Source organism: Gadus chalcogrammus, chromosome 18, assembly GCF_026213295.1.
Source record: "Gadus chalcogrammus isolate NIFS_2021 chromosome 18, NIFS_Gcha_1.0, whole genome shotgun sequence".
Taxonomy (NCBI): domain Eukaryota; kingdom Metazoa; phylum Chordata; class Actinopteri; order Gadiformes; family Gadidae; genus Gadus; species Gadus chalcogrammus.
In genome coordinates this window covers 4,567,060-4,594,370 of record NC_079429.1, presented here as the reverse complement: position 1 = coordinate 4,594,370, position 27,311 = coordinate 4,567,060, and the positions used below count along the sequence as shown (strand labels likewise).

The 27,311-nt window shown below is 49.7% G+C and overlaps 1 protein-coding gene across 4 annotated transcripts in view; it reads left to right on the top strand.

Annotated features, from left to right (window-relative positions):
* The window catches only part of LOC130371102 (receptor-type tyrosine-protein phosphatase epsilon-like), a 55,299-nt gene that overhangs the window by 16,515 nt on the left and 11,473 nt on the right, over nucleotides 1-27,311 (top strand). Inside the window, exons 2-7 of one of the 4 annotated variants that reach the window (XM_056576744.1) lie at nucleotides 4,507-4,859; nucleotides 18,942-19,019; nucleotides 19,995-20,109; nucleotides 21,018-21,091; nucleotides 23,380-23,424; nucleotides 25,617-25,753. In XM_056576744.1, coding sequence (XP_056432719.1) covers nucleotides 18,947-19,019; nucleotides 19,995-20,109; nucleotides 21,018-21,091; nucleotides 23,380-23,424; nucleotides 25,617-25,753 — 444 coding nt within the window. In that variant the 5' untranslated portion in view covers nucleotides 4,507-4,859; nucleotides 18,942-18,946. Of the gene's footprint in view, nucleotides 1-4,506; nucleotides 4,860-18,941; nucleotides 19,020-19,994; nucleotides 20,110-20,741; nucleotides 20,909-21,017; nucleotides 21,092-23,379; nucleotides 23,425-25,616; nucleotides 25,754-27,311 lie in introns of those variants that run through there. The other 3 variants (XM_056576745.1, XM_056576746.1, XM_056576747.1) reach the window with 3 other exon arrangements.

The window sequence follows — 27,311 nt, the reverse complement described above, 5'->3', positions numbered from 1 at the left end:
GTCCATAAAACACACACACACACACACACACACACACACACACACACACACACACACACACACACACACACACACACACACACACACACACACACACACACACACACACACACACACACACACACACACACACACACACACACACACAAAACTGATCCAGTGGGTATGTGTGGGTGGGACACGCATGTGCGTTTTTGGGTGTGTTTGTAATCGTAACAGATTACAGCTGTGTTAGATCTCTGGGGCTGTGTTTGTTCGTCTCGACTAAGATACGCACACACTTACGCACACACACGCACCACCACACAAACGTATGTCCATTAGTCCATTTTGGTCTTCAAAGAAACTTCCTCTGTGGTGATTGCCAAGTGTGGGACAAGATTGCAGCTATATAGATCGTAGGTAAGGAGGACAGAAGCTACAGAGGACAGAAGCTATAGAGGACAGAAGCTATAGAGGACAGCGGCTATAGAGGACAGTAGAGATGGAGGACAGTATTGCTTCTGCAGTGATCCTGAAGTGGACATGGCTGATGGAAACGTCTGTAGCTTCTATTGGAAGAGACTGAACGATAGAGGCAGGAACACAATGAGGAAGACCGGAGGGGGCAACAGTTGCGATCTCAGTTACGTTCTTCAGGGTCACTTCAACAAGATCGGTTTCTCTCTGTGGTTGGATGTAGGTCACCTTTTTTTACAAATGAACGTGCTTAATGCGGCTTGCCCTGAGAGAGGCCAAATACTTTGGTTACCACTGACCCGGGATCGCTACCGCGGGACTCGAACCCACGTCCTCTCTCCTTCGGCCAGCTGCAGCTCTTCTGGGTGTACTTTGTCTCACGTCGCGTTCTTCTTCAGTGCTGCCGAGTTGACAACACGCTGTTAAACGGCCCCCCTACAGAGATGCGTTCAGGGGTCTGAGCATCAGACCGTTGACTCTGGTGTTGTGACGTCCGCCTGTAGCCGTGGCGGATCCCAGCAGCTGGACTGATGCGGTCCTCACTGAGGTCCTCAGAATAGTCCTCGGTGACGGGGCCTGGCCGCGTGGGCATGGCAACGGTTCCTGCCCGGGGCTTATCTGACTAAATGGATTTGTGTCCCTGGCCCCGGAGATCCAATATGATGCTGTAATCTGATCGACTGTAATCCATAGGATCAGAGGCCGGGGGTCTCCACACAGACACGTGCACACACACACACATACATACGCATACGCACAAGCGCACACACACACACACATACATATGCTGATGAACACACACATACAAATCCATACATTGCATGCATACATACGCATGCAATCATAAATGCTTACTGTACATACATGCATACATACGAACACACACTTTAGCTTGGGCTCTTCCCATGTAGTTTGTTTGAATAACTGTTTCTTCTGTTAAAACATAGCAGCTTTAGGGCTATAAGATAGTGAAGTTAATGTTCGGGTCGTTCCACTAACGTGTAATTCAATGGCTTACTAGCGTTCTGCACATCACGGGAAATAATCAAACAGGTTTTCTTTTTATCTTCTGAGACTGAAGGAGAGCTCTGAGCATCAGGGCAGGACGTCCCGTCACCTCCCCCCTCCCCTCCCCCCTCCCCTCTGTCGTCATCACCCCCCCCCCCCCCCCTCCCCTCTGTCGTCATTGGGCTGTGTGTTTTTGGAACGTCGTAGGAGTATGACAGCTAATTTTCCAAGGTGTCAAGGAGCGGATGTTGAATAATGTTTTCACTGGGCGCCAGCAGAAAGGTGTGTGTGTGTGTGTGTGTGTGTGTGTGTGTGTGTGTGTGTGTGTGTGTGTGTGTGTGTGTGTGTGTGTGTGTGTGTGTGTGTGTGTGTGTGTGTGTGTGTGTGTGTGTGTGTACTAGGTGGGGCTGAGATGGGATTGTGGGTGCAGTAGAGGGAACAGAGAGAGATGTGTGTGTATGTGTTGACAGGGGTGGGTGGGGTGAGGGATGTTTATGGATGTGTGTGTTGGGGAATAAATAGAGGTGTGTGTGTGTTTCTGCCTGGAGGGAAGAACCAGTTCACCACCCCTCCATGCCCCTCCCTCTCCTCAACTCCACTTGTGTGTCGCCATAGAAACCATAGCTCCCTCCCCCACCCCCCCCCCCCCCCCATACCTGCTTCCCAGTTTTACACCCCCCCAGGAAACCAGTCCACACACACACACACACACACACACACACACACACACACACACACACACACACACACACACACACACACACACACACACACACACACACACACACACACACACCACCTATCCCCAAACCTTCATCCCAGATCAGTTCCAAGGGGAGCTCTAAAGCCGTTCTATCGGGAGCTAATGATGCTAATCTGGGTCGCTGGGTCCCGCTCACCCCAGCTCTCAACACGTCGCTGATGCTTTATAAATGTTTTCCTCTGATGTCATCATCCCGTTAGGCTTAATTGGGTGAACCCAGAAATCGAGCCAGAGTCTGTCAGTCCGGCTCCCAGGAAAGGCTGACAAAAAATATGAATGCGTAAAATGTAAGGCGTGAACGTCGCTCTGGATACACTGAGCTCAGAATCTGGGCTGGACGGATTTTCGCTCCAGAATGTATTTTTCCGTGTCGGATTTTCCATTTTCCATTTCGTTCTGCAGGAATAACATTGTGAGGACTCCCTTGCATGAAGTTGACACTGTTACACACACGCCGTTAAACACCCTTTAGACATTTACATTGACGCTTGTGTAACCCATATGGAATATAGGGCTACTAAACCCTTTATTATTTAATGATGCAATTGCATGAGTTCTCCAATAGGGAGTGCTCAACATAATTCCAGTAACAGGAAATTACACGTGAGCACCCTGTTTCCAGGGGGCCACCTTGAACCTTAACAAGACGGCGGAGCTTTTGAAAATTTGAGGTAGAAATGTGATCATTCTGAGGCTTGTGAAGGACCAGTATGTTGACTCGTATAGTAAGGCCAAATTACTCAAAATGGCTAAGTTACCATAGATGCAGAACATTACATACAGTAATGTATATAGAAAAAAAAACACGTATATACGCTATATTTTCTTTCTTCTCAGACACTCTCAGATTCACTGAACTGATAAATTTGGTTCGGGAGAAGAGATAAAAGCCCGCCTACACTGTAAACTGATTGGTTGACTTACCGATCCAGGCCAATCAGGAGGCGCCTGAGGCTCACGTGCACACTGCCTCATGCACAGTTTCTAGATCCCTCTCTGTTGTGCTGCGCGCTCGCTTCACAGATGCGAACGCGGTTAGGAGCACGTCTGTCTCCTGTGCGCGGTCTTGCTCGCTCGCTCTCCATTCCCGGAGATTTTAAGTAATCTTTTTTTATTTTTATTTTTTTAAGTAATTTAGAATTTTCGACAAGGAGGCGCTGGGTTGAAACAAGGAGGCGCAGCGCCCCTCTTTCCCGGTTTAGATTAACCCCTGAAACGCCATAAATTAATGTTACCACCTTGATTAATTCAGTCATAAATATTTCCACGGTATTAATAAGGTGTTTTATTAGGAACTAAATATTGAAAATACAAGAATACAAGTTGCACATGACAATGCTAATGTATTGTCGCTTAGTGCTAAAGAGAACAGAATACTATAAATGCTGTTTGAGTTCAGATACCTTTTTATTGATACTTTTATGTTCATGGTGTCATTTAAAAATGTGTTTAATGAATCGCTAATGCGATCGCTAATCGTTAGCTACATGCAAAGCGCCAGCTGCTAGTCGTTTATACCAGAGGCTAATTGTATGCTAATGCTAGCGAAGGTCAATCACTGCTGGACACATCTTAGTAGAGCAGCGCATACATGATGACGATAAGAAGGGGTGGAGTGGCGGGGGGGGGGCTGTGCAGAGTCTAGGACCCTGCCTCCACCCCCCCTGCCTGACGTTCGGCGGGGAGGTCGGGTGTGTCCGTGTGTACCCGGCCTTTCCTCCTCCGTGCCGACGACAGGACCTGCTTTAATTTCCTTATGAATGAACCGGAAGCTATGGGAGTGCTATGAATCAATGTCCATCTGTAATTCACTGCTTTGTGCTCTTGACAGACTGGTTATCTGAGGGCAGTGTTGCTCATCGTGTCGGCTGCAGCTCCTTTATGGTGGAGGGTTTATGTTGGACGCGGCGCCCTCACGCCCACCTCGGCTTCACATCAATTCCCCATTTCCTCTCACCCTTGTCTTTTAATAGCTGTGTAATGAGATGTCTAACATGCAGTCTGCTCTCCTCCTCCTCTTTTCTCCCTCCCCTATCTCTCTCTGTCGCTCTCTCGCTCTCTCCTCTATCTCACGCTTGTCTCTCTCTTTCTCTCTCCTCTCTTTCTACCTATTCTCTCTCTCTCTCTCTCTCTTTCTCTCTTTCTCTCTTTCTCTCTTTCTCTCTCTCTGTCTCTCTGTCTCTCTGTCTCTCCGTCTTTGTCACTATCTCTCTTTCTCTCTCTCCTCTCGCTCTGTCTCTCCGTCTTTGTCACTCTCTCTCTTTCTCTGTCTCCAGGAAGCGAAGCAACATAAACAACAACCTCATCAGGCTGACACCTCCCAGTGTTGAGGATCTTCCTCTCTCTCTCTGTCTCTCTCTGTCTGTGGCCGAGAGACGAGAGGTCCGGACCTCATTCGATTCCAGGCAGCAGGGGCCAGCAGGATCAGACCCCGCGCCCCACCCCCCCTTCACCTGGATCTCCGCCCGCCTACCGGACACCGGACGCCTGGGTCCCCCTCCACCTCCGGTACCCCCTCCACCTCCTCCACCCCATCCTCCGTCCTCCCTGCCTGGAGCCATGTGACGCCTGGCTCCCTGCAGCTGGCTGGTATGGACGGGAGAGTCCTGTGATCTCCTCCACTCCTCAGGTAACCCTCCCCTGACCGCAGGTACTCTGCTCAGGAATCTGCGTCTGGGTTCGTCTTCAGATTATGACGTTTTCTCTGCATGAAGAACGACGCAGCGAGGAATGCGTCGGAGTAGAATGTGGCGAGTTTTCAACCTGGCGAGGATTTCGACCCTCTCTTCAACCTGGCGAGTTTCTGCTCCACCTTTGAAGTCAGGGGAGCAGACTTCTTCATGTTGTGTTGTGAACACTTGAGAGCTCTAAACGCAGATCTGTGTTGTTGTCATTTCCTCATTCCACATGCTCATGTGGTGAGGTGTCTGTGTGTGGTTGTGTGTCTGTCTGTAAAACAGGATGTGGGAAAGGGATGTGAAATGCCCATGTGTACTGAGGTCGGGGGAATGCCCGCCAGTGGTGCGATGCAACCTGACGCACCACAGAGACACATTAGCCTGGTTAGCTCGGGGTGCTAACCATCATACTGTTATGTTTTGAATACCATACCCTGAAATTTAATGTGTAGCGACTGGCAGAGAGAGAGAGAGAGATCCTCAACACACACACACACACACACACACACACACACACACACACACACACACACACACACACACACACACACACACACACACACACACACACACACACACACACACACACACACACACACACACACACACACACACACACACACACACACACTCTGAGCTAAGTGGACGTGCACCGGGAAGTTTCATCTCCTAATTTGTGTTAGCGCTCTCGTTCTCTGAATCCAAGACAGCGATTGAGGTCAGTGGAGCTGAACCAGTTATCCGGGCGGCTGCCATTAAACCGGCTGCAGGCAGAGATACACGCGGTGGAGGTTCATAAAAATGAGCATGCCGGCGCACACACACACACACACTGTCCCGAACATGCACGCACACACACACACACGGTCCTGAACACGCACGCACATACACACACACACGGACTGTCCCGAACAAGCACGCACATACACACACAGACTGTCTCAAACAAGCAGGCACATACACACACACACGCACAGACTGTCTCAAACAAGCACACACATGCACGCACACCTCACGGTCAATAGATTTGTTCACAAATGAATCCTCCTGTTGATTATGGTCAGGGCTCAGAAGTTAATGGAAATCTTAGAGAATGGATCTGCTGATTAGAGAGCACATTAGCAGCTGAAAGGCCTCCGACGCAGCCGCTATTGATCCTCCAGTCGACTGCGGGGCAGAGCGGCGGATTGTGACGGGGAGCAGAGAGGGACATGAGGGAGAGGAGGGATGGGATTTTCCATAGATAACATTGTTTTAATGGGTGTGTGTGGGTGCATTTGTGTGTGGGTGCATTTGTGTGTGGGTGCATTTGTGTGTGGGTGCATGTGGTGGGTGTGTGGGTGCATGCAATGTGTGTGGATGCATCAGTGTGTGTGTGTGTGTGTGTGTGTGTGTGTGTGTGTGTGTGTGTGTGTGTGTGTGTGTGTGTGTGTGTGTGTGTGTGTGTGTGTGTGTGTGTGTGTGTGTGTGTGTGTGTGTGTGTTTACACCCTGGCCTGGCTGTATGCTATGTGTCTGATGGTGCATGCAGTGTTTGTGTGTGTGTGGGTGCATGTGGTGGATGTGTGTGGGTGCATGTGGTGTGTGTGTGTGGGTGTGTTTGTGTGTGTGTGTGGGTGTATGTGTGTAACTGGGCTGCACAGGAAGGGCCTTCAGTTCATATTAAACAGCAGATGGTGGACAGCATGTTTTGGCTCTGCAGAAACACACAAACAGGGACACACATACAACCGCACACACACAACCACACGCACACACACACATGCATGCACGCAAGAACACACACACACACACACGTGCACACACACACACTTTTCCAGAGAAACAGACAGTAGCCTGCTCAGGAATGTCACCCATAGCACCTCCTTAAATGTCAGCGTTCTACAAAAGAAGACAGTGTTCAGAGACAAGATGGCCGTGTGTGTGCAAGCGTTCAATTTGACTTTTGAAGTGAACTTCAGAAATGTTTCCACAACACCCGAGACATTTTCTCCTTTGTTTTCCCCTTTGTTGTCATTATTCTGGGTGTTCTCTGTCGTCAACAGCAACGTAACGTTGAGCGGTACTCTGACCTTTGACCTGGCAGATGAATCCATTGTGCGTAAACAAACGATCGCCATGTTGTTGTTTACTGCACGTTTCCACAGGTGGTGCGCCATCAGCACACCTGAGGTGTACGCCTGCTCTAGGAAACGCTTCCACCCAAGCCCTCGCTTGGGTACGAATCCCATTCCCTGGCCTTCTTCTCAGAACACATACTCAGAATTACTTTTATTACAATCCTATTGTACAAGAGTAAAAATCCCTATGCTTGATACCTCAAAACACACATAGCAGGTCTTTGGTTTGGTTCACCAACAGGATACTCTTAAGTAATGGCTGTGGGAGGACAAGGTTACATGGTGTACTTTTTTAAAACGGGTTGATTAGTTATGCATTGCACATTAAAACCGGTTAAATAGTTACATAATGTAGGTTTAAACTAAGAGACCTTGACATGAACCTTGCAACCGGTTGAATCCGGTTGGCTTTCCTGGAGGACTGACCGAGACCACTTCTTTTATTCTCCCCACTCGTAAACCTGTGTCGGTGCGAGAGAGAAACCCTGTCATGCCTTTGTGGCTTCTGTTGTCAAGAGCAGTTAACTGTGTGTGTGTGTGTGTGTGTGTGTGTGTGTGTGTGTGTGTGTGTGTGTGTGTGTGTGTGTGTGTGTGTGTGCGTGTGCGTGTGTGTGTGTGTCTTTTGGGTGGGAAGTGTTTCTTGTTCTTCAAAGGGTAACAGGTTTGCCCAATCGTCGGTCAAGCACACTACTTACTTCTGTGTGTGCCTGTATATGTGTGTGTGTGTGTGTGTGTGTGCATGCTCCAATATGTGTGTGTGTGTGCATGCTCCAATATGAGTGTGTGCGTGTGTGCCTGTACATCCCCCTGTATGCGTGAGTGTGTGTGTGTGTGTGTGTGAGAACGTAAGTCCTCTCTGCTGGTTTGTGGGACTAGCCTGCTTAACTCTGAAGACAATAAGGGCCTCTGTGGTGAGCGGGGGGCCGACGCGCTGAGTGACCCATATTCCTGGAGAATTCAGGACGGGCCCCAAATCACTCCCACAACAACAGCGTTACACAATCCCCGTCGCGGGCGCTGCAAGAGGCAGCCAGCCCCCCCCCCGCCACCCACCAGTGGAGAACCCACATGGGTGTGGTTCTCCCCCCTGACCCCCCTTTTACGCACTTGTTGTTCGTTGTACGTCCTGGCACCTAATAATAGTACTTAGCATTGTGTAGCATCTTATCCTAGCTGTCTTTGTTGTGTACGGGGAACGGGTGAACCTAGCGATAGTTAGTGCTTGGCACTAGGTTCTATGAACATCCTTACTGCACCGACAGAGATATTGTTGTTCCTATTTCTTCTGACAAATGTACTTATTGTAAGTCTCTTTGGATTATAGCTTCTACTATATACCCTAAATGTCGATGGGTGATGTGTTACCCCATGGGTCACGTGATGCCAACACACAGAGTAGAGGGGGGGGGGGGGGGGGGGGGGGGGTAGGTGTGTGGGCTGATATTATCGGTGAGAACAGGGTGGCACGCCGTGTCCCCTGAGGTCAAACCCAGGCTGGGAAAACACGCTGCGATGTGTTTTTAGGGTTGCTTTGGTGGAGAGCTCTCGTGGCTCCGGCTGCTGATGGATCGCTTGGCTCTTTGGGTTTGCTATGGCAACAGAGGCAGTTCAGCCAATCGGATCGCCGCGTGCCTGGCAGGCCAGCCGGAGCAGCTCTGCATCAGGCGACCGGAAAGCAGAATAAAGACTAAAACCTGGTGTCCCCCCCCCCGTCTACATCCGCCGTCACCAGACTGTCTCCAAGAGCAGCGCAGGCTGTTCTCTGCCTCCTGTCGTTTATTTTTTCGTCTGTCTTTTTTGATCCTTCCTCGCTCACCGTCTCCTCCTCCTCCTCCTCGTGTCAAGTGTCTGTTTGCTCCGACACACCCCCCCTGCCTCCTCCAGCTCCTCTGCTCTGCGCTCCGTCTCTCCTCCTCCCTCTCTGCCTCCCTCACTTCCTCCCTCCTCCTCCCTCACTTCCTCCCTCCTCCTCCCTCACTTCCTCCCTCCTCCTCCCTCTCTTACTCCCTCCTCCTCCCTCACTTCCTCCCTCCTCCTCCCTCTCTTCCTCCCTCCTCCTCCCTCTCTTCCTCCTCCCTCACTTCCTCCCTCCCTCTCTTCCTCCCTCCTCCTCCCTCTCTTACTCCCTCCTCCTCCCTCACTTCCTCCCTCCTCCTCCCTCTCTTCCTCCCTCCTCCCTCTCTTCCTCCTCCCTCACTTCCTCCCTCCCTCTCTTCCTCCCTCCTCCTCCCTCTCTTCCTCCCTCCTCCTCCTCCCTCTCTTCCCCCCTCCTCCTCCCTCCTCCTCCCTCTCTTCCTCCCTCCTCCTCACTGTCGTTCAAGGAACAAACAAGTGACTTCTTCCAAACGTGGGCGTTGACCCCGGCTGCACACCCTACACCCTCGCGTCTTGACCTGAGCGTTCCCACCGGGACGCCCCAGCCAGAGCAGTGGCCCGCCCCCGACGCCTGACCGCGCTCGCTCGGCTCCGTGTCGCCGAGTCGGTGTCCTCCACCCGACTGCAGTCGTTACCATGCCGATTCTATCTCGGGCCGCAGTGACTCAGGGGGCGGAGCGGGAACCTGGAGGGCTGCCGGTTCGACCCCCAGCTCGTCCCAGCTGAGCGCCGATTAGTCCTTGGGCAGGGCATCCATCCCTAACTGCTCCCCGCGGACCGGCGGGCGCCTTGCCCGGTCGACGTCGCCGGGGGTGTAAACGTGTGTTTGTATAGGTGAACGTGTGTATGAATGTGTGAACGTGTGTGTGAAGGTGCGGCGATAGTTGTGAAGTGCTTTAAACCGCAGTATGATGAATGCAGTCCGCCTACAAGTTGAAGACTCGGGTGGTGTGTAGAGGCACAGCAAAACTACCAGGAAGAGAGAGTATCGCTCAACCACAGGAAGATTCTATGGATTACTTCTCTGCATGTGTCTTGTTGAGCTGAAACACCCCAGAGGTGTTTCTCTTTCTTTCTTTCTTTTTCTTTCTTTCGTTCTTTCGTTCTTTTTTTCTTTTTTTCTTTCTTTTTTTTTTTCTTTCTTTCTTTTTCTTCTCTCTCGCTCGTGGAAGAGGTGTGCGTGTAGGCGTGTGTCTAGGCGGTTGTAGGTGTGTGTGCGCGCGCTCACGCGCCCTCGTCTGGCTGGAGGTGTGTTCACACCTCGTCTGGATCCTAAACATGTGTGCCTCTAAGGAGATCCGACCACAGACCGATGCACAATATTTATCTTCTAATTATGTCTGCTAGGCTGAGAGCGGTTAGCGCACACCGCTAGTCCTGTGCATCGATGCTATATGCTGCCTACCTTGTTTACATGCTGCTTCAAAGGTGTTACCTTTACATTTATAGTTAGGGCAATTAGCAGACGCTTTTATCCAATGCGACTTACAATTGAATCAGTACATTTGTCAGATGAGAAAGGGGGGAGGCTATGCAGTTGTCCGGGTGAGCTATGAACAAGTGAGTCTGGAGCCGGCTGCTGCTTATCGCCCCCATTTCATGTTCAACTACCGTAAAAGAACCCTATTCTGGGTTCAGTGATGCACAGGCAGGGAGCGGGGGCCACTTCCTGCCAGAAAGGATGTTGTGATGTTGCAGTTACCACGGTCACCGCGTGCGGTGGTTCAAACAAACACTTAAGTAAACAATAAAACAAATCAAAAAAGTAGGTGTAACTTCTACTGCACGTCGACGACCGCGCCCGTCCCCGCATGCAGGACTCTGCTCGCGATGTGAGTCCCCCCCCCCCCCCCCCCACCTCCCCCAGGGACACGGGCTATTTCAGCGGGTCGCCGGTATCCAGGCCGGGCTGAAAGCTGACACTGCAGGTGTACAGCCCCGGCGGAGCCTCCAAGGTCGTTTCCGTTGCCACGGCGTCGGGTACCCAGGTGATGGAGGCAGGGGTTGATTTATGACCGCGCTGGGAACAGGGAGAGAGGGAGAGGGAGGGAGAGAGAGAGAGAGAGGGAGCGAGCGAGAGAGGGAGGCCAGGGGGGCGAGAGAGCCTGGGTTACGGTGGAGAGAGGCTGAACCACAGTGGAACAGGAGGGAGAGCTGTGTGTGGGTCATACATAGGGAGGGTAGCGCAGGAGGAGGAGGTATGGGAGTGATGGTGGTGGTGTTGGTGGTGAAGGTCGGGATGTTGGTGGTGATGATGGTTGTGGTGGGAGACTGTGGCCTGGACGTAGAACGGAAATGAAGGTCTGATTCATGAGTGTCGACTCCTGATTATCGACCGACTCTATCCCGGGTTCGGACGTTTGTGATTTGTGTCGTAAGTGTTTACCACAACCTGGGAGGAACTGCACATGACGGAAGACAGACTGACAAGCAGGCAGGCAGGCAGACAGACAGGCAAGCAGGCAGACAGAAAGACAGACAGACAGACTCACGTGTCACTGCGAGCAAAACATTTTTTGCACTTATTTGGCGCAACACCATTCTACACCGTGCTACACCTTGTAACACTTTTTTCCACCGTGCTACACTTTGTTACACCGTGCTACACCGTGTGACACTGTGCTACACCGTGCTACACTGTTTTACAGGGTTCTCTGCCATGCTACACCATGCTAGACTGGGTAGCCCCGCCCGTTCTGCCGTTGATTTGAGTTTGCCCTGCAGAAGAGTCTGGAGAAGAGCAATACATTTCTTTCTAGTTTCGATAAGTTCTTGCGGGAGCCAATCACCAAGCTGGCTTTTCCCCCTGGGTCGCTATTGGCTGGTTTAACACAATGACGACAGGAAAGCGACGGTAAGCAGCCAATTGCGTACAGTCAGTTGAACTAGGCCCGTCGATCACGCCTCTTGTGCTGAAGAAAATCACAGCAGCTTCCCCAGACCAACGTGCAATCTAGGACGGAGCTTGGTCTGGCAATAGCCAGGCTACACCACGTTACACTGTGCTCCAATCTGTCCTTGTGCTCACAAAATGTTTGCCTGCTTGCTCTGATAATTTTTCTGCGTGTGTGTGTGTACGGTATGTGTGTGTGTGTGTGTGTGTGTGCCAGTCTGCAGGTTTCACCAGGTTGCCATGGGAACACATCATAAAGAGCAGCAGTAGCTTCCCCTGCCTTACACTCAATTGATGTTTTTCAGTCTGAAGGAGGTGCTAGAATCAACCAGTGGGGACACCCTGTGATATACATTAGTCTATAGGGGGCGCTACAAACAACCAGGGTAGACATCCTGTCATATACATTAAAGGCTATAGGGGGCGCTACAAACAACCAGAGGGGATATCCTGTCATATACATTAAAGTCTATAGGGGGCCCTATAATCAACCAGAGGGGATATCCTGTCATATACAATAAAGTCTATAGGTGGCACTATAATGTCCCATTTTTGGGAGGGCACATCCGCACAAGATAGACAAGATGCAAGATGTAATGCCAGTGCAGCTATATATATTATGTTTTAATGTCATTATTTACATTATTTGTTTTGTATCCAACCTTATCTCCTACGAAGCACTGTGGGTCTTTCCTTTCCTTGTCAAAAAAACAATACAGCCACTGTGGGGACTGATATCTACATCACCTTGTCGGCCTGATCGCATCCAGGAACTGACAAATGCATGGTTCCATTATCAAAATGCAACATGAGATTGCGATCAAACTTGTGACGGTCTGTCAGTCTAATGTCAAAGTTTGACTCAAAATCGCCATGCACATGAAGAGGAAATGAGATTAGATAATAAGTGAAGAACCCACACGCTAGGCTGTCGTCGGCTGACGGGAAGTGGGCCGAGCTATGTCGGGTTTGTGAACCGTCTAAGCAATCGTTGTCTTTCCAAGGAACACTCGCACACATGGGGTCACCAGGGGGAGAGGCCTCTCCTTAGAGGTGAGAGATGATTTCGTTTTCAGTTTGGGGAAAAAGGAACAAAATCTGTGAATGTCACATCGTCGTCTCTGGGGGTCCAAATTATGTTGACGTCATATCAATACAGATGGTTTGTGTGTGTGTGCGTGTGCATGCGTATGTGTGTCGTGTGTGTGCGCATGTGCATACGTTTGTGTGTCGTTATGTATGTGTGCGCGTGTGCATACGTTTGTGTGTCGTTGCCTGTGTGCATGCGTTTGTGTGCCGTTGTGTGTCTCATACCAGTACATCACATAGCAGGCAGTTCCTCTCTGCATTGCACCAGCAGATGAAGACTAAGGACCAATCCCATTTCTACCCCTTACCCCTTCCTCTTCCCCCTCCCCCTTGTTTTGAAGGGGCAAGGGGAAGGGGTAAGGGGAAGGCGTAAGGGGTAGACATGGGATTGGGCCTAAGAGCCAATCCCATTTCTACCCCTTTCCCCTTCCCCTTACCCCTTCAAAACAAGCGGGAAGGGGAAGGGGTAAGGGGTAGAAATGGGGGTCGAATGCAGGGGTTTGGGTGGAGCGAGGGACTGCAGGCCCAGCCAGGTGGTCTTCAGCTCCTGAAGACATGTGAGACAGACAACATTAGCAGGACGAGATCTCTCTCTCTCTCTCTCTCTCTCTCTCTCTCTCTCTCTCTCTCTCTCTCTCTCTCTCTCTCTCTCTCTCTCTCTCTCTCTCTCTCTCTCTCTCTCTCTCTCTCTCTCTCTCTCTCTCTCTCTCTCTCTCTCTCTCTCTCTCTCTCTCTCTCTCTCTCAGATAGCCGAGTGCTCACTGGGGAGATCAACTCTCTCACAGCAAGGAGATATCTCTCATCACTAAAGATATGATTCTTCCGCTTCTCTCTCTCTCTCTTTTTTTTTTTCTTTCCTCCCAATGAGGACACGCTCCACCGGCCTCAGAGGCTGTCTGTTGAGGCCAATTTTAAGACGATACAGACAGAGTTGAGGGGGGGGGGGGAGGCGAAATGGCTGCAGCAGGGGTGTCATTATATCACTGCGTCGGTGGATCTCAAAGGGGGAGGGAGAGACGTCAGCGCTCGGCGGGTAACGGAGACGTGGTCCTCCTCCTCTTCTCTGCCGCTTCAGGAGACTAAAGTTCAGGTGGAACCGCTTGTCCTGTGAGATCTGTCGGGGTGGCGATGGAGGAGCAGGCTGAGGGGGGGGGCAGGACTTTGAGGTGGCCTGTCTCATCTCATGGCCTTCATGTGCCTAACCTGACACACCTGTGTGTGTGTGTGTGTGTGTGTGTGTGTGTGTGTGTAAGGCCAAAAGGATCACAACTCAGCCTGATTGTAGATGTCAAAGCATTCTGGTGGTTTAAAATTTGGTGGTTAAAAATTTAGTCTTTGACGCAGGTCTTTCTCGAAAATAGTGTGTTTCTTACGCTATTTAACGCAGTGTTTAACGCGCTATTAAGCACCTTAAATGGTGCGTTAAATTGCGCATTCCCCCTTTTTTGGCCTCCTCCTTTTGAGTCTGAATTCTTTAGGTTCGTGTGATTGTCTTTTAAATCTGTGTTTGTGTGTGTGTGCTCGTTCAGTGCGCGTGGGTTCAGTGTGTGTATGTGTGTTGCTATGCTGCGAGAGTGTGTTCAGTGCGTGTGTTGCTATGCTGTGAGTCTGTTCAGTCTGTGTGCATGTTCCATGCACGTTTGTGCATGTGTGTATGTTCAGTGCGTGTGTGCTTTGAGAGTGGAAAGCTGCTGTTTAGGACTGTCAGGCTACTACCAGGTCGCTGCTCCTTGAGACCCCTGGAGGAATCTTCTGGAACTGCACCCTGTTGGTTTTCAGATCTCACCGCGTTATCAATAAACAGATTGCGCAAACTGTTTACATCGGCTGTCTTCGCTCGCCAAGGCAACCTTATCGTGGATCTGTGGTGGCCGCGGATTCCGTGATTGGCTGTCGGCTCGACCACGTTGGGGTGTGGCCTCAGTGTGTCGTAAATCCCCCGTCTGTCCACGCCTAGTCCAAACCACGGGGCCTGGGGCGTCTCCAGGGCAACCGACCCTCCAAAACTTTATTGTCCACGATGTCGCAACCTCCACACGCGCTCTCCAGGTGTGAGGAGGCAGAGCGTGCCGAGGCTGTGGTGACGAGGAGCAGAGCGGAGTCAACAAGTACCAGCATGGCGGCCGCAGGCTCACAGTGCTTCGGTTACCTGTCGTACTGTGGTTCTCCTGCCAGACAGACAAACAGACAGACAGACGGACAGACAGGGCTCCATCGAGGCCTGGCTAGCTGTAGAGAATGATGCAAGACACCGTGTAAGGATGAATAATCGTGTTTTTACCTTAGGTATACCAACTTTCAGAAAACATAAAGACAAAATCAAACACCAAAGTAAATACTTGAGTTTGATACAAAACCCTGCAAAGACAAATCCCTTCAATTAGCTGGGCCGTTGGGTCGGTTGGTTGAGTAAACCTTCTAGAATCTTTTGTGAAACCATGGCAACTCAATAATGCATTCTACCTGGATGGGAGAATGGGAGAGCGAGCGAGCAATAAAGCATCAGTGAGTTTACCCAGCCAGCTCACCAAGATCGCTGCCTCAGTTCAGACCTGAATAAGGGCTATTCAGGTCTGAACTGAGGTTACTTTTAAATAAACACTACACAGGTGAGGGTCATCAGCCCTGAGAGACTGGAGGGGAACTGGATCCGTCTAGTGGAGGGCGGAGGTACTGTCCGAGCAGCCGGTTCATTTAGGCAACACCCTTTTCTCCGAGGCGACGTAAAAAGAAAAGAATTTGGAAAAACAAAAAATCTCGGGGCTTCCCAAGAACTGAGTCACACATCTCCCATGACACCCTGTTTTAATTAAGGCTGTTGCTAGACACACACACACACACACACACACACACACACACACAGTCACACACACAGTCACACACACAGTCACACACACAACACTTATGCCTGTGGGCAACACTGTGACCTATGTTACACGATGAGTAACTACCGGAAATGCAGATATGCAATATATGGCTTGCATGATGATTGGCTTGTGCTGGAAGGAGAGGAGACCAGAGGAAAGGAGATGAGGGGAGAGGGAGTGAGCAGACATGAATGTCAGACAGTGAATCAACCGATGACAGCCACCAAGACCCCTGAGTGAGGAGGAAGGATCATATATTAAGCTATGAGACGGAGAGAAAGAGAAGAGGAAGAATCATATTCTTAGCGATGAGAGGAAGAGAAGAGGAAGAATCATATTCTTAGCGATGAGAGGAAGAATCATATTCTTAGCGATGAGAGGAAGAGAAGAGGAAGAATCATATTCTTAGCGATGAGAGGAAGAGAAGAGGAAGAATCATATTTTTAGCGATGAGTGTGAGAGAGCGAGAAGAGGAAGAATCATATATTAAGCTATCAGTGAGAGAGAGAGAAGCGGAAGAATCATATCTTTAGTGATGAGAGATATCTCCTTGCTGTGAGAGAGTGGATCTCCCCAGTGAGCACTCGGCTATCTGAGAATACTGTTAGTAAAAAGTTAGTAACAAATTAAATAATGGTATCTTAAGTTTTATAATCGGTTGATGTGGTGCAAAAAAAAATCTATTAAGTGCAGTACACATCATCATATGTTCCGAGTATCAGAATCTTTAACATGTTTGTTTACTTTGTATTTAAAATATATCAATGCAGAAACTCTTCAAATGGCCGATAACCTTTAAGAAGTAATTGTAACTTGGCTCTCTCAGCATCCCTCAACATAATTAAATATCTCTGCATCAGCCTTAAGTTAATATCTTCGCTTAATGCTCAACGTAACTTAATGTTTCTGGGAGATCTTGAACATAATTCAATATTTCTGCAAACTATTTTCCATAATTCAATACCTCTACAGAATGGTTTGTGGTAGCAAGCTGTGACATGTACACAAAGACACATGCAGAGAGCCATCCCTGTGAAGAAGAGAGGAGGGAGAGGAGAGAGACGAGAGGAGGGAGGAGAGGGGAGGAGGGAGGAGAGGGGAGGAGAGAGGAGAGAGACGAGAGGAGAGGGGAGGAGAGAGGAGAGGAGGGAGAGGAGAGAGACGAGAGGAGGGAGGGGAGGGGAGGAGAGGAGGGAGAGGGGAGAGGAGAGAGACGGGAGGAGAGGAGAGGGGAGAGAGACGAGAGGAGGGAGGAGAGGGGAGGAGAGAGGAGGGAAGAGGGGAGAGTAGAGGAGAGGAGATGGAGTAGGGGAGAGGAAGGGCAAGGAGAGGAGAGGGGGGGAGGAGAGAGGAAGGAAGAGGGGAGAGGGGGAGGAGAGGAGGAAAGAGAGGGGGGAGGATTGGAAAGGGAGAGAGGAGAGAGGTAAGGGTGGAGAGGGGGAGAGGAGAGGAGAGAGGAGAGGAAGGGAGAGGGGAGGAGGAGATGAAGAGAGGGGAGGGGAGGGGAGGAGGAGATGAAGAGAGGGGAGGGGAGGAGAGAAGGAGGGAGAAGAGAGAGGGGTGGAGAGAGGAGAAGGAAGAAGAAGGGGGGAATGGAGGAGAGAAGTGAGAGGGAGAGGAGGGGGCACAATTAGAATCCTCATCTCGATTCTGTGTGGAAGGACACGATGTCGGGGTTTATTAATCGCTTCAGGAAATATTATTGAACTGAACCTTCTGCTCTCTCGCTCCCTCTCTCTCCGCCTCTCTCTCTCTCCGCCTCTAGTCTGCGTTCACATTCCTCTGGAGCCCTGGATACGTTACAGGACGACACACACACACACACACACACACACACACACACACACACACACACACACACACACACACACACACACACACACACACACACACACACACACACACACACACACACACACACACACACACACACACACACACACACACACACACACACACACACACACACACACACGGGGGCGCTCTCAGCACACAGTATCTCTATTGACTACGCTCTGGTCTGCGCTTTGTTGTCGCTGCAGCTGCAAAGCTGCACAGGAAAACACACACACACAGCAGCAGCAGCATGCGCACACACACGTTGTCACACAAACACACAGCAGCATGCGCACACACAAACCCAGTAAGACCCACAGCGGCGGCAGCAGACACACACACACACACACACACACACACACACACACACACACACACACACACACACACACACACACACACACACACACACACACACACACACACACACACACACACACACACACACACACACACACACACACAGACAGAGAGAGAGCGCAACACAGCACATATACATGCATAACAGTCACCTACATGTTTTGGGTGTAGCACACAGTATGCACCACCAGTCCTTTGGGTGTTGCGCACAGTATGCACCACCATTCTTTCGGGTGTAGCTCAAAGTATGCACCACCAGTCCTTGGCCTCTGCAGTACGTTTAACACTTAATTTGAGCCTAAAACGCAATTGTTTATATCGATCGGTGTCTTATTCATCCAAAGAGCGGGCCTCAGATCAATACTCTCTGCCTCTCTCCCCCTCCACTGCATTCTGACACTCGGAGACCCAGAGTGGACGCCTGCGATATCCGTGTGTGTGTGTGTGTGTGTGTGTTTGTGTGTGTCTGTTAATTTAAGTCATAATGTTGATTTATGTCATGTAACTCATCCAATTTGGTATGGCTAGTTGGGAATAAATGACTGTATGTAGAATATTTAATATCTTCCTCAATTCATATATACTTTATATATTAATATAAATATTCTATTCTAGTTTGTTTTCAATTTATATTAGATGAGTAAACATGAGTCAACCTTTTTAAAATCCTAATGCTTGACGGTGGCGCCCTCTGGAGGATTTATTTGGAACTGATATTCATTGCGGTGGTGGTAAAGAGGAAGTGAAGCATGAGTTTTATTGTGAACTCTGCCCTGCTGAGCACAATCCTGAAGTCATTTCTCCCCAATGTGAAACATGCCTCAGATCTATCAACGGCGTCTGTCCATAACTCGACCGTCTGTCTATATTCCCCAGTCCTGGTGAATCTGTGTCCACCGTGTCTGCCCTGTTAAGTCAATATCCGTCTCCAATCTCTATTCTCCAATTATATGCTCATGTTTATATCCCTCCTTTCTTTGTCTTTTGTTTGCAGACACAATGATCCCAGTTTTATTTTTGATGGCAACCACGGTAATGTCCAATAACTCAACCACTGGAAACAATACATCAGGTAAGCGAAGGCCACATCTCCTCCCCATGCGCTGGTGACACAACTAATGCTAATGCGATAGCCGCGGCCGCAATGCCTCTCGCTGACCTCGGCCATTTAAAGATGTGTTTATTGTGTCTGTTCAGCGATGGCGTGTCTGTCATGCATGTGTTTTTGGTGTGTCAGACAACAGCCCAGTCCTGTTCTGGCGAAGGAGAGAGAGGGAGAGAGAGGGAGAGGGAGGGAGAGAGAGAGAGGGGGGGAGAGAGAGAGAGAGGGAGGGAGAGAGGGAGAGAGCGCGCAGGGGTGGGAGGGAGGGAGGGAGGGAGAGGGAGGGAGGGAGGGAGAGAGGGAGGGAGAGCGCGCTGGGGTGGGAGGGAGAGAGCGCAGGAGCGGGAGTGACAGACAGACAGACAGACAGACAGACAGTCAGGGGAGGGAGAGAGAGAGAGACAACGAAGGGGTGTCAAAAACATTTCTAAGTTAGAAGAATTCTTGGTACACACACAGAGAGCAAACCTTGTCATTATTATCGGATCACAATAAACATCAGCCATGCGGTAGACATTGTCATCTTCGGCTTATTGCGCCATCCTGTCAACACACGGAGGGGGGGGGGGCGGGGAGGGGGGGAGCCCTGCTGTGCAGCGGTCGGAGCCAGTCAACACTCTCGGGGCCCCCCCCCCTCTCCCTCCCCCACATCCTCCCCCATTCAGATCCATCTCCTCAGACTAAACAGTGCAGAAGCCTCTCATTAACTCAGTGCTGTTGTAGACCTGAGATACACACACACACACACACACACACACACACACACACACACACACACACACACACACACACACACACACACACACACACACACACACACACACACACACACACACACACACACACACACAGAGCTACAGTTATGGACTATGTTCCGCTAACCAAGCCTCTCTCTCCTCCCTCCCTCCCTCCCTCCCTCCCTCCCTCCCTCCCTCCCTCTTCCAGCACCGACCCTGAGTCCGACCCCCAAAACCCCCACCACCCCGACGATCACCATAGTGGTGGTGCTCTGCCTGCTGCTGCTGCTGATCGGTGCCCTGTTGGCATGGTACTTCCTCAGGTAAACCCCCATCACCACCACCTCCACCACCAGTACCTCCACCAGCTTCAGCACCAGTACCAGTACCCCGCCCACATCGATGAAAGATCCGGGGGGGCGGTGGGGGGGGGGGGCTACCGAGAAGGTGCGCCACAGAGCCAGTGGGTGTGTGTGTGTGGGTGGGTATGTGTCTGTGCATAGTTTGGTGAGCGTGTGTGAGTTCTGGTGAGTGGGTTCTAGTATGTGCGTATCTATGTTCTTGTGTGTGCGTGGGTGTGTTCTGGTGGGCATGTGTGTTCTGGAATGTGGCTTCTCTTGAATGTGGGTGGGTGAGTGTGTGTGTGTTCCGATGTGCGTGTTCTGTTGTGTGTGAGATCTGGTATGTGTGTGTGTGCGTGTTTTCTTGTGTGTATGTCTGCATGTGTTCTGTTGTGTTTGTGTATGTGTTCTGGTGTGGGTGTGTGTTCTGGCGTGGATGTTGGTGGGTGTGTGTTCTGCTTTGTGGGTGTGTGTTATGCTGTGTGTGTGTTCTGCTGTGTATGTGTATGTGTGTGTCTGTGTGTGTTTTCTGGTGTGGGAACATGCTTGCTACTTAGTCATTGAGGCGGAGTCCCCATTCAGGAAGTGCTCTCTCTCTACCTCGTACGGTTCAAACTGAAAGCCAGTCAGTCAGTCAGTCAGGCAGTAAGTCAGTCCGTTAGTCCGCCAACACTGGGAGCCAGGAGCCAACAGTTTTACTGCCGATCCCAGGACCTAAGAAGTGTTGTTGCGTCCTGCTAATCCCGCTAATGAGAAAGAGCGGCTTTGCAAGCTTCAGATGGTGAGAGGAGAAAGGTTGCTGGAGAAGCATGCAGTGGATATCAGCCCAAACTACTACTCAGCTTTGTGTCTTGAGTTTGAACAGTTGTGTTGCGCTTCTCCTCCAACAGGGGAAGAAACCAGCGAAAAGCAGCAGTCACCACGGTCGTCAAGAAGGTACCCAATGGATTTCTGGAAGAACAAGGTGACACTGTGCTCCTATTGTCCATATATATATATATATATATGTATATATATATGAGAGAGAGAGAGAGAGAGAGAGAGAGAGAGAGAGAGAGAGAGAGGAGAGAGAGAGAGGGAGACAGTGAGAGAGGGAGAGAGAGAGAGAGAGAGAGAGAGAGAGAGAGAGAGAGAGAGAGAGAGAGAGAGAGAGAGAGAGAGAGAGAGAGAGAGAGAGAGAGAGAGAGAGAGAGAGAGAATCATCGCCTAATTGGCTGACACAGACAGAGCATGGAAACAGAAGTCTGATTCTGGTGACAGATAGCATTGTGTGAAACCTACCCATACCGCGCCTCAATGTCAGCTCGGCTGGCTTGTGGTTTTTTATATTAGCTTCCTGTCGGTAAAGCGCTGCAACTAATCACCATATGTCGTCGCGTATTGGTAGAGAGAGAATCGTGTTCAAATGAGCAGCCAGCCATCCCTCTGCCGTAGCACGCAGTGAGTGCAGAGAGGCCGCCTGTGAGCTTCCAGGTTTCAGGTCTGCGTTCCTTCCTGTGTGCACCAGCAGCGTATCGCCCGGGACAGGAAGCGCCTACGAGCCCCCGACACCGGCAGCTCTCTAGGAAGCATTTTATCAGCACACCAAAACAATGGATGCACATAACAGATGCCCCCACCCCCCACCCCACCCAATCAGCTCACTGCCGTGCTGACAGTATCGCCACCCGTGGTCGGAAGGCCTGAAGGGCAGGATGTTAGGGAGGCGGGAGACGTACCAGGACGTGTGACTGGTCTCTCCAGGGGTCTAGAAGGACCAGGACGTGTGACTGGTCTCTCTAGGGGTCTGGAGGGGCCAGGACGTGTGACTGGTCTCTCCAGGGGTCTGGAGGGACCAGGACGTGTGACTGGTCTCTCCAGGGGTCTAGAAAGACCAGGATGTGTGACTGGTCTCTCCAGGGGTCTGGAGGGGCCAGGACGTGTGACTGGTCTCTCCAGGGGTCTAGAAAGACCAGGACGTGTGACTGGTCTCTCCAGGGGTCTAGAAAGACCAGGATGTGTGACTGGTCTCTCCAGGGGTCTAGAAAGACCAGGATGTGTGACTGGTCTCTCCAGGGGTCTGGAGAGACCAGGACGTGTGACTGGTCTCTCCAGGGGTCTGGAGAGCTCCCTTCTAACTTTGGATGGAAGATGGGATCCTATTGTTTTTATCCCTTCCTCTTCGATGTTAAGGAGGATTTAATGTTTTCTTATCCCTATTAACTGCAACGTTAAATAAGGGTTCTATGGTCTTCATCTTTGTCCCTTTACTCATCAATGTTAAATAAGGACTCATCCCTTCATCTTGGATGTTGATAAGGATTCTGTTTTAATCCCTTACTCCCCAGTGTTAAGGGTGTGGGGGGAGAGTATATAGGACAGTCGGTTAAGGTTGGACTCAGGGGGAGGTGGGGGTCAGTACCTCTAATCCCTACCTATTCTGGGCCCTCCTTTACCTTTAGACATGTTCTGGTCCATGGGGCGGCAGTCGCTCTTGAGGTAGAGCGGGTTGGCTGGTAACCTGAAGGTTGCTAGTTCGATCCCCGGCTCCTCCCAGCTGACGGTTGCGATGTCCCTGAGCAGGACACCGCACCCTGACTGCTCCCGACGAGCCGGCTGTCGCCCTGCGTGGTTGACTCCGCCGTCCATGCCTGAATGTGTGTATGAACCGTCGCGATGGATAAAAGCGTCTGCTTAGCGCGCTGAATGTAAATGTCCATGGCTGTCGTCGTTGGTCGTCTCCGTGCCTCTGCATCAGTCTAGAATGTTAACGTGCATTTACCAAATTAGTGTTGATTGGCCAGTGAGCTGACTGGTTGGCTCTGTCGCTGTCTGAGTGACTCTGACTCTGAGAGGGCCGACAGGAGACACAGACAGGGCAGGCAAAAAATAATGATGGTATTTTTGACTGCCCACCGGGATTTAGTCCCAGTATGTCGATGGCCAGTACACCACTGGTAACCATCTTAACCCTGAGACTGAAGGGGGCTCTCCTCTCTTATGTATTCATCCAACCGTATGATGCTTTGACTGTTAAAGTCTGAGCCCTGAGGCGGGACTTTCCATCCTGTTAGTTACTTAGTTAGTTTATATATTGTCCCGGTGGCACGTGCTCTCTACTGCAAAAATGTGTTAAAATGCATTTTTGCATCTTAAGGCATCACATCCTGTTTGTGTGTGTTTGGGTGTGTGGGTATATGTGCTTCTGAATGCATGCGTGTTTGTGTGTGTGTGTGTGTGTGTGTGTTTGCGTGTGTGTGTGTGTGTTTTTAGAATTTGGATACAGCAGTGATACGGTATACACCATTCTCCCATCAGGTCAGATATTCACGGTGGAGGTGTGGAGAGGGGTGCTACTAACCCGCGCCTGAGAGATCTGGCCTCCTTTCTCCTTTTTATCTGATGGTTCTGCGGTCTAACAAACAGGCTGGTGGTGCTCTGTATCATACTCTCTGTAACTCAACCCCTACCAACCCACAAACCAGGGCTCTTCAGGCTTTGGCAGTGTTTCCATCCTCTGGTCTTTTATCCGTTCTTCTTTAGACATCTGTATTCCAACATGTGCTGACCTGTGGAGTTTGACATGGTGCTACTTTGATCAGGCCTCTGTTTCCCTAGAAGCAGACCAACACCATAACCGTATATTCCATCCTAATCTTTTAGCGTTCTTCATTTGAGCTAGAACCCAATCGTTTCATGCATGAATAGTTCTGCTGCCAGTTCTGCTGTTCTTTCTTCTTCATCGGTAAAATTTAACCCTCAACTCATCACCTTTTTACGAGTGACTGAACCCCTCGGTTTCAACTGGAATTCATACACTTAACATTTAAATAATTTGTTTCGGGCAACTTTGTGATACGAGAGTTAAAATGTGCATGAAATACGCCAGGCCGCTGCTCAGACGAGTTCCACACATCCACACTGTTCGGTTAAACGATAGGTATCCTGGAAGCCTAAGCCTCTCGTGGACTTGGTCATCAAAATCAACAACACGCTCACACGACGGAGTCCCTTGGTCGAGACATCGAAGAGACTTCTAACAGGCACTTCTGCGTCGGAAAATGACTGCGTTCGAAGCAGTGTGGAATATTCACGTAGTGTTTTGGGGAGATTTTACTCCTGTTTCCTCTAAATTATTATTTCAGCAAGACTTATTTCAGTAACAATGATAAAACGGCATAGATTTCTTGGTTGACGATCATATAAAACATATTAGCACGTTTACAGCAACTAATAAACAACTTTTGGGTTCACTGGCTCTTTAAGACTAAGGCCCCGTCCACACGGAGCCGAAACGGTCGAAAACTATCCGGTTTCGTTTTATGCGGTTCAGGATTATCTCCATAAAGACGAGTCATGCAAAACCACATCGTGCTGTAGAAACACTGTAGTAAATATTCAAGGCGCTGGTTCTTCACAGAAAAAGTGGAACGCATCAAGCCTGCGCGCATACAGCCTGCGCGCTCAATACAAACAACGCGCAGGCTGTTTGTATACAGCCTGCGCTATATATTAAGGAGATTCAACCATTTTAGGACCGGCCTTGTGTTGTTTAGACCAATCAGAAGCCGTCTTTTGGATGTGGTTCAGTTATTCAATAAATCAAAAGTGGCACATGGTCACACTTAGTGCATTTAATAACCGTCGCCAAGGGAAACGCATGGCTGCCGTTGCATGTGCGTTGGGAGTTTGTGTGCGGGCGGGAAGAGTGTGTGGGGGGGATTGTGCATGTGCTTGGGAATTGCTTGAGGAGTGAGTGTGTGCGGGTGTGAGTGTCGGACCCTATTGACCCATGGTCCTGCTGAACGTGTGGATTGTGTATGGTGGGGATTGTGAGTGAGTGTGTGCGTGTGTGTGTGTGTGTGTGTCGAGCCCTACTGACTCACCGCCTGCCTGTGGTTGCGCTGAGCGTGGAGATTGTGTAATGGTGTGTTCCTGAATCCTCGAACGCCGGACTTCGGAGTCTAAAATCGAAGATCACCGAGCTTTCTTGAGGCATTTCTCTGAGGCACGCCCCCCTTTTTTGTATTCATCTTTCGAAAATCTGACAGTAGACCGAGAGCAGTGATGACGCTCTCAACAAAATGGCTGCGCCCGTGAAGAGATTTTTCTTTTTTTGTATTTGCACCACGTAGGACATTTTAAATGCTCTCACACACTTGATTACATTGCTGATGTATTCCTGTCACCCATTTATACATTGCATGGTCTTGCTGTGCGTGCAATACAATGTAGAGTTGTGTTGTTTGTTTTCGGGCTGGTTTGCTAAAGAGGCTAATGACGCTAACAATAAACAACGGCTAGCCAATTTCATGCCACAATCACAAAGAGGAACAGGAACGCTATGATTGCTCCCGAGACCGGAAGTGACGTCAAACGTGCAACTCGGAAGGCTGGCGTCTGAGGATTCAGGAGCACACCATAAGCGCGCGTGCGTGCGTGCGTGCGTGCGCGCGTGTGTGTGTGTCGGACCCCCTACTGACCCCCGCCCCCCTGCGGTCCCTCTGCAGAAGGACAGACGGTGGTGCTGCTAGCCAGCCCGCCCCCCCCGGCCGCCGTGTACCTCCCCATCCCCGTTGAGCGGCTGGAGGACGAGTACCGGCTGCGCTCGGCCGACGACGGCAAGCTGTTCCGCGAGGAGTACAACGTGAGTGGGACTCGAACCCGCAACCCACCCACCCTGCCACCCGCCACCTCCGCTCGCCCGCTGGGGTCCCCTTTCTTACCCTCTTCCGTTCTTTCCTTAATTTGATCTATTGTTTAATTTGTTCATTCGTTCTTTTATTGAATTCGTTCATTTGTTCGTTTCTTTGTTTCAGTCTTTCTTTCTCTCCCTTCCTTGATTCTTTGGTTCTGTCATTCATTCTGTCTTCCTCTCGTTTCTTTCTTTCTTTCTTTCTTTCTTTCTTTCTTTCTTCCTCTCGTTTCTTTCTTTCTTTCTTTCTTTCTTTCTTTCTTTCTTTCTTTCTTTCTTTCTTTCTTTCTTTCTTTCTTTCTTTCTTTCTGTTTTGTTCTATCTTTCACTCCCTTCTTACCTTCTTTCTTTCTGTTTTTCTCTTGTTTCTCACCTTCCTTCTAAACGCCTTTCTTTCTCTTGTGCTTTCTTTCTATCTTTCTCGCCTTTCTTACCTTCTTTCTTTGTCTTTCTTAGACTTTAACTATTTTGTTCTATCTATCTCTCCCTTCTTACCTTCTTTTCTTTCTGTCAATCTTTTTCTTTCTCGCGTTACTTACTTTCTTTCTTTCATTCTCTCTCCCTTCTTACTCTATTTCTTTCTGTCTTTCCCTATCCCTTATGTTCATTCTTTCCCTCTTGTTCTTTCTTTCCCTTATTTCATTCTTACATTATTTTTCCTGATATCTCTCCCCCACATTATTTCCCTTTTTGTTTTACCATTCTTTGCATCCTTCTCTTCTACTTTCTGTCCATCCTCTTGTTACTGTTTCCTCTCTCTCTCTGAAGCCTGGTGGGGTAAGGGCTTTTGGGCTTTTGGGCTTAAAATAGAAGAGTTGTCAAGAAAACTTTGGGGCTTTTTGTTTTATGACACACACGTATGTGACAACTCCTGTCTATTTTTACGACTGTGATTCAATAACTCAAGAACCCACAGCGAATGAGTAAATTACTAAACTGCTGGAACACAGACCTCAGAAAGCTAAGGTTTGCATCGGTGGGTCGGTGGGCTGAACGACAGAGAAGGGGAAGTTCAGTGACTCTGTTTTGTGGCCTGCAAATGGTGCCTTTGTGTGTGCAGTGTTTCCCCTAGAAGTTGGGGGGCTCCGTTTCAATTCCATTCAAAAAGCTTTATGGCACGACCATAATGCATTATTTATCTTTATGTTTTCTTTCCCTAAGAGAGTTTTCTACTTTGTTAATGCATGATAATTAAAATATATATGTATTATAAGAAATTAAAGATATTTATTTTTATACATTGGTAATCAAGGCGGGGCCCGAATGTTGTTAAGGCAGCCGCCTTAACCAATCAGTGCTGGGGGAAACACTGGTGTGTAGGCAACTGTCGATACCTACCGATTGACATTGAAATAAAAGCTATTTTATATGCTGATACCTTATTTAACTTTACAATACTCCAATGCTTTGTTGTCTGTTACTGATTTGTCAATCAGACGAATGCCTTAACACACAGAGGTGTTTATATTAGTCAGCAAATTAGACTGGTTTGTGGTCGGATCTTACACAT